The sequence below is a fragment of the Falco punctatus genome (assembly GCF_963210335.1).
Source record: "Falco punctatus genome assembly, chromosome: 3".
NCBI lineage: Eukaryota > Metazoa > Chordata > Aves > Falconiformes > Falconidae > Falco > Falco punctatus.
In genome coordinates, this window is record NC_137582.1 from 72114102 (window position 1) to 72126556 (window position 12455).

Here is a 12455-nt window from a genome sequence, read left to right on the forward strand (position 1 = left end):
TTTGTTTGGAGAGCCAAGTATATGCTTTGCTGTGGCCACATGATTGTCATCCTATTATATTTAAACAGTAAATTTTATTATATTTAAATAGTAATAAATATATATATGTATACACACACATATATAAATATATAAAAAGGTTACGATTCAATCCTGCTAGACCATTGTATGAATATGAAAAAATAAATTACTGCATGATCAGCCCTCCAAATTCCAAATTTATTGTAACACATGAATATTAGAGTAATACTGTATTTTAAGCTGTATTATATAAAATTTAATGCTACGTTTAAAGGAAGTCAGTATGCCCTTGGCTCTCAAAACAAAGCAAAAAACCACTGAAAGTTAAAAGGCCCATAAACAGGATCTCTGCTTGCTACACATCTTTACATGGCATTCCAGACCAAGGTGGAAGAACAGACAGGATAACAATCATGTATTTCCTTTAACAAGTCTTCAGGCTCAGACACACGTTCATCTAGGAATCAGCAGCAGCAATTTAAGACATTGCGCTCTGTGGTTGGTTGTTTACTGTCCTCACAACAAAGCTGGCACAAAAGAACCGCTTACACAAACACCTGATCAAGTACAGAAAGTTAAACTGACAACATGAACTCTAAAAATGAAAAAAGGTCTCATGTTAATAGGAAGATGAAGTACTGTAGTGATAAAGTGTCATCTAACCTGAATAAGGATTGACTTTTTCTGTATATTAGATACAGAAAAATGAAGTCTCTGTGTTTAACTAAACCTAAACTTTTAAACCTGAGTGATTTTCTTAAAAATACAAGACATTCAGTATTGTTATATATTACATTCTGTCTGTATGCAATTACACCTTAAAGACTGAAACAAACACGTAGCCACAAGTAGTATGACAGGCTACACTAAAGACATCATCTGAAAAAAACCTGTTAAATAAAAATGAAAGACAAAATGGCTTCCATTTTAAAGGTAAATTACCCTATGCTAAAAGTAAACAGAGAATTATTTTCCTAAGATTCCAAGGTTTTCTTCTACATGTTGTATAAATACCAATAAACTTACCAACCAAAGAAAATATCCCAAGATTGTGCAGAGTCGTCAGAGATTCCATCCAGGAGAAAGGACAGCAGTTTAAAAATCAAATAGCTACATTCACTACATTATGAAGCGAATACAAGGCAAGGTGACAGTATAGAATATATATGTATATATATTTTTTTTTCCAGAAACACAGGAAATAAGTTAAATGTCACACAATTTAAGTTATATCTTGATAGTCAGGAATAGATATGTCCTAGACAAACCAAAAGGCAGGATGAAAGCCCTGTATCCCTAATATTCGAACACTGCTGGCAAAGAGCTCTGTCAAATACTTTTGTGTCCTTTGAACAGTTCCATTTGATTTTGCTGGAACTAATCACAGTGTGGAAATTTAAACATACCTGATTTTACACAAATCAGGCCTTTAAATTTTCAGCTGTTTTTTCTTTGGAAAAAAATCCAATAAGCAGCTTAAGTCAACATCTATACAAAACCAATGGATTTGCATATTGCCACCTAGATTCCACATTGCCATATGGGATGAGGGACTGTTTATTGTGCTCTTCTCTTAAGAAAATAGTATTTCCGAAATGACACTTAAAATTATTAGACTATGTGGTTTGAAACTTACATTTTTCTATTTCTACATGGCATTCTTACCTCTTCTTCCTTCAAACACATCGTTGATTTCTCTTAACAACATAGACATGTCACTCAGTTGAGACTCCCAGGCCTCACAGAACACCTCAAGATTTTCTTTTGCAATCTTGCTAGATGGATGTAATGCCAGTGTTTCTGCAGCAGAAATTATCTGTAGAGAGAACAAGATACTTGCTATTGGAAGTCCTAGTACATAGTGTTGCAGATGAATTCACAAATGCCTTCACACAGGCAAAACACAAAATTAAACTGCTACTATTATGTCTTTGTAGTGTATTCATTTGACATTTGCAGGCTTGATGATCTTCCTCGTGCATTCCTTTGGCTACTGCCCAACACTGAAGCGTAACTCTTTCTTCGTGCTGCTTCGAACAGTTCAATGTTAGGTCTCAAAAAATTTCATACAAGTAACATTTATTGATATATGTCCAGCAGAAGTGGTGAGATAAAAGCTAAGCATACCTGTGGGCCAGTGACCTGAAAGGTATCTTCTGCATGTATACAAGTAATCTCAAGGGGCTCAGTTCCAGAAACATGCCTCAGTAAGCGACACATCTAAATATTTTTTATAAAATTCAAAAAGAAAAGAATGGTAAAAAATATAGAATTAGTAGTAAGAAAAGGTGCACACACACACAAACACACAGTTATTTATAGTCCTTTCAGAAACTTACTGGGGACCACACAGCTGGGTGTTTCTCAGGGGACATTTCCGATAAAAACTAAATTTACAATAAACATTTACAATAAAAACTAACAGGGCTAAATCCTGACTTGGAATATGTAGAAAGTCACCAAAAGAAAGAAAAGTCTTTATACATAAATACAACAACAATTTCCCATATTTGTGACTGAATAAACCTGAAAGTAATCAGACACCTAAGGAACTTGGAAAAATTGTAGCACAAATGATTTCACCAAAACAGGCTTACTCAGCAATTAGCAACCATGTGAAAAATTTAGTGTTTTATCATTCAGAGGACTGAATTATCTTTGAGCAAATCAGTGTAAAATTAAATCTATAGAAGAAATACTGTTTGCTTTCACAGTAACCGAAATGTAGTCATCTTTCCCACCCCCCCTGCCCCCCCCAATAAGATTAAGAGTGAACTTTGAGCGGAGAGGAACATTGCTGTTTTCAGATCAAAAAGAGAATTTGTAAGACAGAGACAGCAGATATGAAACCAGCTGCACTGTCCATCATCAGAAATGCCATAAGGCTTCCTATACAAAAACTATTTAATCTCATGGTTATGCCTGAAAAAAAAAAAAAAAAAAAAAAAAATCAGTGTCTCACCAGGATACTAATTAGTCACAGAAAAAGGGGACATTAAAGCTGAAATTAAAAATCCACAGTGCTGACTTGCCAGTCCCAGAACTTCAAGGGTTGCTTCTGCATATTCATACTTCTGGGCCGAATCCTCAAGCCCCACATGATACCGGATTTTTTCAGAAATTAGCGAGTGTAAGATGCCATATAAGTATAGCTGCTGGCATCACCATGTTGCAGATCAAAATGAGGTATCTTTGTAGGTCTCCTACTGGTACAGTTACATCTGCTCATCTGAGACAAAAGAGCAACAAGGTACACAGAGGGGAGGCAGCCTCTGCAGCCACGGTCCCTCAGTAGTCTTGGAAGTCCTATTTGTTCACGTGTATGAATACTACCATACAAAACCACAAATGTATTAGTACATGAAACATGCACTGTTTTTCACAAAGGAGAAAAGATTTTTAATGACTGACAAAAACTACACAAGATCTTCGAAAGAGTCAAGTTCACTGTATTAAGAAACTTAACCTTACATTCCCAGTATTCTTAAAATTGTGTCTTTGGATTCAGCTGTTGCTGGATGCCTACTGCTTGAAAGAAAAAGGCTATCGTCTCTACTTGGAGCTAGAAACCTGGTTTTTTTAATGACTATTTTAGCTCCAGTATATACATGCAGATTGAGTCTAGATCCAGGAGAACTAGATCTCTTCATCCCTTCTACAGCAACTGCATGCCACAGTGACAACTCTGGCTCAGACCCTACCAAGAACAATACAAAATTAAACAGTATACTAGGAATTCAAAATAAAATAAAAGTCACAAAACCACAGACCAAAGCCTTCCTAAATAATAGATTAAAGGCAAATCCAGCCACTCAGATATAAGTGCCTTACAAAATGAAAGCAGCCATGAACTCACCTCCACAAGTTGTTCTTTCTGCTCTGATAGCTTGCAAGTATATTCTGCTACAGCTTCAAGGTTTCCTTCTACTCCTGTGATTTTTAATGCTTTGAGAACCATATGATCCATATGGTATTTTAGCAGATCTGCTGCCAAAGATGTTGCTGCACTGTGGACCTTGAGTAGCATTAAAATAAGAAAGAGACATAAACCTTGGAAGGAAAAAATTTCATCCAGTACCATGTCAAATAAACTTAAGAGACAGATTGATTTTTCAAAGAAGCAAAAAGATGCGCTGTCATGAAAGCTCATATACAGCCTGCATATTGGCTGGGGCTTTAATTCTTCAATTACTATTCAAAGTAAAAAGATAAAATGCACCACACTCAAAAAGAAAAAAACAACACACAACCAAATATGGAGAGAAACGAAAGAGCAGCTGAACAAAACAAGGATATGATCACACTGCGGCTTTCTGATGTTACAGCTGGGAAAAAAACCCAGGTGCATGAATTTGCAGGGCACCAAGTTCAGCATAATCACGGCACAATAGCCACGCTACCTCTCACGAAGAACACACATTAAACTGTGTGAGACAAAATGAAGTCACTCAGCACCTGAGTTTATAATTCATTAGAAATTAAGTTCCTATGAATAAGTTGAATTCTCAATGATGCAAAGAAAAGCTCGACTATAATCAGCTTGTGACACAGCCTTAAAAAAGTAAAAAGCGTCTTTTCTGCAAGGGGACTGAAGCCAGAGAAGGGTCTTGGAGAAGTCTCAGACACTCTCCCTATATCCCAACAAGCAAGGAGAAGCTTCCCCTTGAAACACAACCATAAATCCAGGCAGACTTTCAGACACATGGATCTGCTGAAACTGTGCTGTGAAGGACTCTGCTTGATAACAGCTATCAGTGACAGCTGCTGCTAGTTCTAGTGACTAGTCATAGGAGGTTTACCTATGCCTTGTAATCAGCCCCATTTTAAAAGCATAAGTAAAAACAAAATTGCAGCCTTTTTAGAAATAGGAGGGCATTCTGGTAAGACGATTACAAGTCTTACAATATTTTATGCACTTTGCTGGACTGCGCTGAATATACAACAAAACTTGCCTGTTCAAGAAAGTATTTTTCAAGTTCTTATGAATACAATGAGCCTCAAATTGTGACACTGGTGGGCCTTGACACTGGAGAGGAAAGAACCTTTACTAGAAAGATATGCTGAGGGTTTTATTCCACTGGACTCTACTATTTTTACCCCTTTCCTGGGCAGTACTTCCTGTGCAGTCCAGACTTAAGTTTTTGTTTGCTTGGTATTTTTTAATTTCATGCAAGAAATCTGAATTGTTGCCTCAAAACCTGCTAAAACTGTTTTTTAGAGGGGGAAAAAAAAAAGCTATGACAATGTGTTATAAAGTATCTATAAAGCATTACTTGCATGCTATTAAAAATTAGCATAAATCACTACCCTCAGAAATGGAAGTCAGCTCTGAAGAAAGGGTATCTGCAAAGCTTGTAGTGTTAGAGTAGGAACAAGTAATTCTCATTTATATATAGGCCACATAGAGATTACCTTTTCATTAGAGATTCTTTTCATCCTGATCTAAAAAAGAAATTTACTTCTACTTAATGCTGTCTCTGATCATTCAGCAGGAAAATCATCCCAAGGAAGGAACATACATTTTGTTTCTTCCATAAAGTGACAGAGATGGGAAAGAACTACTTTTAACAAGGCTGTCTTGTGTCCTCAGCCACCCAGCTCTCACAACACTTAAATTTCACCAACAGGGATCCTGGTTGCTACGCTGCAGCACCCAAAGTCAGACCAACAGGACAGTCCCCCTCAGCCTTTGTACAGAAGCATGGCTACTCTGGGATCAATCCAATCACTACATAGAGAACAAGGAAAATGACATAATACTCTGAATTTACTTGCAGAGGTAGCATGAATCCTGTGCATTTTAAAAAAGTTCTTACTAAGTAAGCTTTTATACTTTACAGGTCACCAAACCAAGTCATACAGAACTTAGGATTTATTAATTTAGAAATTCACACCCACTCAATTTGCTCCACAATTTCTATGACAGCATGCGATGTTTTCACCTGCATTGCTTTTAATATGGAGCTACATCACAAGGCACAGGTAACCCACTATTTTGTGTATTATGCCACTTCTGTTAGCTGGTTTACAGAAGGTAATTTTCTATTACTGTAAGCTGACAAAATTCCTGTAAGTGTGATAAATGTGTAGTCTTTGTTGCATGATATTTTCATAAATAGAAACCTGTGGGCAGGATGATAAGGTAAGATTTAAATGTATGGAGCTGCAAGAAAAGTCAAGATACTAATGATTTCTTCCACATACTATATTCCAGCCACCTTTGGCTTTATGGTTTATGAAATTACATAGTTGCATGCTACTTCGACTGGGAACCCTTTCTTCTCATTCAACACATGCGAGCGATGTTACTCAAAAAGGATGATCTTAAGTTAAAGCAGCTGAATGTCACTCCAGAAAAGCTCTGCTACTGACTTCCTACATAATGCTGACCAAAGAAAAAACTATTAATCAAAGTGCACAAATTATGTATCCTCCATCTTCTGGGAGCCCAACACACTGCCTGACGGCAGAAGCACAAGGCACGTAACCGCAACTGAAAAATTCAAAACACTGTTCAAATCTTCTGGACAGCTGCAGGAATTATATTCCAGAAGACAAAATTTCTCATTTTGCCTCTATCAAAAAATATCCAGCATGATTTTTTTGAGCAGTCAGGGTTTTCCAATTACAGCTCCTGAGAGCTCAGTCTATGTGAGTTCACCATACTTCCCCAACATCTTTGTACTGCTCTGTAGCCTAGTATTGAAATCCTCACTGTTCTTAAGTCTCCATTTCTCCATCTGTTTAAAAGGAACAATAACATGAGGTAGCTGAAAAGCTATCCGAATGCTTTGCAAATATTTTGGAAGCTGTCGGGCACAAACAATTCTGTATTTGTCTCAAATCTGTGGAACAGACAAGGCAGCAATGCTATCCGTTAATGGCAGGGGGAGGACCCTGATCAGCAAGTACACTCCATCCCATGTACCAAATGAGGCAGCTATCTTGTATGTGTGGAAGTTGATACCCAGCATGCTAGCATTTAGGAAAAGAATGACTTACAACAGGCACATACACCACAGCTGCCAACTGTCCAGAAAAATACCTGAGTATAAGGCACTGTCATAGCAAATTTCTGCTATAGAAATCAATAGAACAGGTTAAGTACAAACAAACAGCAAATGTAATTTATTCTTTTAAGCACACACTACAAAAAAAGTATTCAAAACAGTAATGCATGCATCCCCAAGGGAAGTTTAGCCTTTACATTTAAAGTACTGATTATATACATAGTACTTATTTCCAAACGTTGTTCTTCTTTTTCTTTTTTTTTTTTTTTTTTAAACAATTGTTGTCAGAGTTAGGAAACATCCTGTGTATCCAACAGATTTCTAATCAGTTCTAAGTAAGAACAGAAGATAACTGCATACTAGCTCCCTGATGGAATTCTGATTTAGCTAGCCTCGTCTATAAATAGATAACAGCCTTTTGGGGTACAGTATCCTATTTTACAACTTCACATACTACAAGAATTAAAAGCTTGTATTCAGTTTATGCTTGCTTAAACTAGACTTACCTCTCTTTTAAGTTCATTCATGCACTGGCATGTTTTTAAAATGGCTACTTCCAAGTCTTCCATGAGATCTTTTGTCTTCTGATTTTGCTACAAGCCAAAGAAAGCAACCAAGATTACATAAAAAAACCAGCAAATCTCGCCTTCATATCGTGTCATTCTTCAAGTTGCTTTAGAAGACAGCCTTTTCTTTCTAGATGCAATGTCTTCATTTGCATATCCTGTGTATAGTCTACCTGAAAAATTCTTTTATAGAAACATCTATCACCACATCAAACCTAAAAATAACAGTGACGCAAGCTAATTGACTGTTTCTGTTCAACAGGAATTTGTTTTTAAAGCTCTCAGAGCTTCTTTTGAGGAAAAGGGCTTTCTTAAGCTTTACAACTTCCAAAAATCTTCTGTCTAAACATCCTAAAGTAGAGCAAACAGTTTGAGGCACTTTTAATTCTTCGTTTTTTTTTAAATAGAAACGCCATTTTAAAATAAAGTGGTACCTAAAACATTATACCAGATGCTCTATATTGAATTACAAAAAGGTTACTTAAAGCATCCTTGTACGACTATATGTCATCATCTAATTCAAACAGGTGCAGTAGCTGAGAACATTTTGTTGAGGTAGCTTCAAGACAGAGCTCCCACTTCTGCAAACAGCACCTAACTAGGGAACAACCCAAACATCAAGAGGCACACGCTGGAAAAAGAATTAAGTATCAGTGATTCTGCATTCTTCTCCAAAATATATTGGAAACTATTCTCCTAGGTGGGACCATTAACACAGCCACAGCTGCAAAGAAATGAGCCCCTCGGAGTCTAAATTCACATAACACAAAGGCATAGACACAGGGACCCTGCATTTTATTTAAAGGAAAAAACACCCACCCAAGCTAATATGATAATTTTCTCAGGTATTCTCATCTGTTCTAAGTCTCAAAGCTACCTGTCCCTCAAATATAACGCTCTCCTTTAAGTAATTTGTGTAAAAGTGTAGCAACACAAAATCACTTTTAAAACAAGGAACATGTTTTGCACTCAGTAGAGTGTCCTTTTTATTACTTGTACTTGCTTAATGTGCACGTTTGCTCCTTCTACATCAACTTTTTTTTAAAAAGAAAAACTACACAAGTGAAGGAATTGCTAGCCAAAGTAAGGTTACAAGAAAACCTGAACGGGACAGCTGCTTGTGATCTTATGAGCTCAAACACACACAGAAGGGATTTCAGAAACATTTAAAATTCAATCAACAGCATTAGATTACCTGTTGCGCTCCAGATAGTTTTCATTAACATACAATAATACAAAGAAGAGTAGACCAGTGATGTCAGTCTAATTTAGACTTGAACTAGGTTACAAGACACTTCTGTTCTAAAATACTCTCTTCAAAGACTCACAGTTACTCTGCTTGCTAAAGGGAAGTATGGTGAGTGGAAACTGAGATAACTGGGCACTAAGATCTCTACATATCCCTCAGGTCATGTATCCAAAGGCATAATAATTTAATTTTTTTTTTAATCAACAAACCCATTTGAATAACATTAAGTCCCTCAGGAAACATTCACCCTCCAATGAAGCTGCAGAGCTGAAACTGAAAAGCCACTACAGTGAGCTGATGGTATTTTACCTGCTTACTGCATTTTCAGTCACAGCTGGGCTGAGTGATTTATTAATGAAAATACTTAATGCATAAGCACACATGCAAACCCAAGTATTTTCACGGATCTTATATATGCATAGTGTTGTATGCAAATTTATTTAGAGGTGATCGTTTTCCACCAGTAACAGAGCTCAGAAATACCCAGTGTAGTAGTTTTGGCTGGGACAGAATTAATTTTCTCCACAGCACTTGTTATCAACACTGTGTTTATCACAAATCCAAAACAGCACCGTACCATGGGGATGTGTTAGCTCTTGCTGAGCAGTGCTCACACAGCTGCCTAACGAGGTTCAACACCACGACCAAGCCTAACAAAGTTTTAGTTTCTTATAGTTATGAGAGCCTGTGCAATGAATATTCAAGATGTTCCTTCTTTGTAATAACAACAGTCTGTATCATCAGTAAGTTATATGCTCTTCAAATTGTACTACCGTGTTATGAACACTTGACTGCAGCATGTGATTCAAAGAGGAGAAAAAGAACAAAAATGCTTTCTCATAATACACTCAGTTAAGTAAGTATCCTATACTAGTACACATCTGCCATACTTCAGAGTATTGATAAGATTTTGTGCTGTATTTTGCCCAAGGAACAAGACTGAAAGCAAATCAGAATCAAAAACAAACTGCATTTCCACCTCTGATTTTCCTCCCCCTTTTTCATTTATCTTGTATCATCTTCAAGGAACTAGACAAGACAAATGAAAGAGGGAGACTTAATGTGTTTCTTTAAAAAGGAAAACTACCATCATTTCAATCTTGTAAATTTTTTTTACAATTTAATATTAATTTTACAAATTTAAAAAAAAAATGCCTGTAAGTCTCTTAGTATCTCTTTCATCTCTCTCCTTTCTTCACAAGATTAAAATCAGTCTATTTTTTAGAATAGTTCCCTTTTCAATAGCTTGTTTTCAAAATCTGTTGAAAACAAGAAATTGAAACTATGGTCACCGCCATGGGACCAACACAATAGATGTCTCTGAACCACTCCACCAGAAGACCTAACTGTTTAAGACTGTGCAATGATACCTCCACTCACTTCTTGCTTCCACTTACAGCTTTACTAAAATAAGCCTACCACCACTAGTAGCCTAATTTACCAGCAAAGAAGCAATGAAGGAATACCACTAGGGCAGGGGGAGGACAGAACACACTGAAGCTGCAGAAGCACAGAACAAACTCTGGCTTCCTTGATCAGCTGTCACTGTGAGGAATACACACAGTTCTCTCTTCCTAGACCAGAAGAAACACTGCATTAAAATTTCTTTCCAAAGTAGAGGTGAAAAGATTTACTTTGCTAAAAAGCTCTTACAGCTTGCATCCACACTGAAACCAGCTGCTCTAGTTCCATTTTAGCCTGTTTAGACAGCTCCAAAATGTGTTCTCTGTGCTCATGGCTGGTATAGGCAGAGTCTGTGAAGTCTTCCGTATGTTCCAGGATAACTTCCAGCATTGTCGAAAGGTTGTCTTTTGAGAGAAAATAAAGATTCTCACGAAGACCCTCCACCTTATTCTGAAAAATAAGCATATACATCCCTTGAGAATTTATGTGGTTATACAGTTGTGACGCAAATGCAGAAAGCAGATGCATCGTTTTAAATTTTACTTTTCTCCTCACTGCTCTTTTTTTGTTACTCGCTTATTTTCAAAGTAATCCAACAATCTGCCTGTCTCCCTACCCCCAGTTTAGGGTTTGGGATTTTCTTTTTAATGTAATAATACCATCAGCCAATTACTGGCCACTTATCAGAAGCAACAGCAAACACATTACTGTTCTACTAATGTCAATAAAAAGTTTTTAAGTTCAGTAAGTTTCAGAGATTGTGTATTCAGATTTTGTTTGATATTTCCACATCCACATAATCTGTTTTGCATATTTTTCTAAAAATGTACATGTAGCAAATTGAATACTTTGAGGCACTTAGCAAAAATTTCAACCAAACTCTAAAGGGGGGTGTGTGTGTTATAAATAAATAAATAATAATAAAATCAAAGTGACAGACTAAATAAGCCATAGCTGTTCATTAACCAATTATGAAATTCAGAAAAGCCTTTATGAGGAAAAATCAACTAAGCTACAAGATACAACTTCAATTCATCACGTTTCCCTTGAATGACATTTTGCTCTTTTCAATGTTTGGACGACTATTTTTGTGTGCAGTTTTAAAAATACTACCAATTACAAAGGAATAATTCTTCAATAATAATTTTAAAGAAGTTCTGATCAGTACGCTGATACTTAAGTTTATTCAATGTCAAGGCATCACCTCAACAAAAAATTGGGAGTTCTGAACGCATTCTGATTCAGGAGGAGACTGCAAGTATCAGAAGGCATATTTTGGCAGCGACAATGAAATCATGATTACCTCTTGTCAGATTCTCAAATAACTGTCCCAAAATGTTAAAGTTAACTGAAAAGTTAAGCTGAAAAGATGCAGTTCCCCCATGCTGAATTTAAAAATATTTTTTCCCAAAAATTCTAGTTTTGAGGTTGTGTATTAGGCTGTAGAAAACACCACTTTTTCCACTCTTACCTTGAATTCTTTGATGCCAGAATATATACTGATGGGGGCCACCTCATTTTCTCCATTTGGTGTAGAGTCAGTTACAATTTCTATTACCTGTTCCAAAGCTAATCTCATTCGATGAAAAACACCATCTTTGTTTATACGAGCAGATTCACAGTCTGGATGCCTCAGACAAGTCTTTTTAAAGAAAGCAAAGTAAGTATTATGAGAGAGTACACATGCAGTGTAGCAAAATTAATGTTTCTGGCTAAGCCAAGTCTGCAGAATGCACTAGAATATAATGAATTCTTTCTGTTAAACTAGCATTGTGATAATCAGAATTCATACCATTACTCAGAATATAAAGGTTTTCCTCTACTTACTATTTACTCTGACACCCTTCTTCACCATGAAGTTTTATTAAAGTGGGGCTGAGAAAGAAGAGTCAGCTATCCTGCCAGATGCCATGCTTTGTGATTTATACAAGTTGCATAGGAGTGCTCATAGCCACTCACCTTTGAAGCAGTTAGAAGCATCATGGTGCACTTCTCAAGAACAGCCCTAGATGCTGCCATTCTAGCCTTTTTCTTCTCATCCTTCAAATCCTAAACACCAAATGAAAAAAAAAAAAAATGAACTGACTATTACACAGTATCTAAAATGTTAACTATCTGTGATCCTGGAAAAGAAAATTTCTCGCTGATGGACAGGGTTGTGAGAAAGCTTCTTTATGTCTGACAACTGCTATTTTCAGCCTAACT

At 36.5% G+C, this 12455-nt stretch overlaps 1 protein-coding gene across 1 annotated transcript in view; it reads right to left on the minus strand.

Annotated features, from left to right (window-relative positions):
• The window catches only part of CTNNAL1 (catenin alpha like 1), a 58797-nt gene that overhangs the window by 13644 nt on the left and 32698 nt on the right, over nt 1-12455 (minus strand). Inside the window, exons 5-11 of the mRNA XM_080378593.1 lie at nt 12210-12299; nt 11722-11892; nt 10500-10700; nt 7538-7624; nt 3878-4036; nt 2149-2241; nt 1687-1837 (exon numbers count right to left, since the gene is read on the minus strand). Of these exons, the coding sequence (XP_080234719.1) occupies nt 1687-1837; nt 2149-2241; nt 3878-4036; nt 7538-7624; nt 10500-10700; nt 11722-11892; nt 12210-12299 (952 nt within the window). The remainder of the gene's footprint in view (nt 1-1686; nt 1838-2148; nt 2242-3877; nt 4037-7537; nt 7625-10499; nt 10701-11721; nt 11893-12209; nt 12300-12455) is intronic.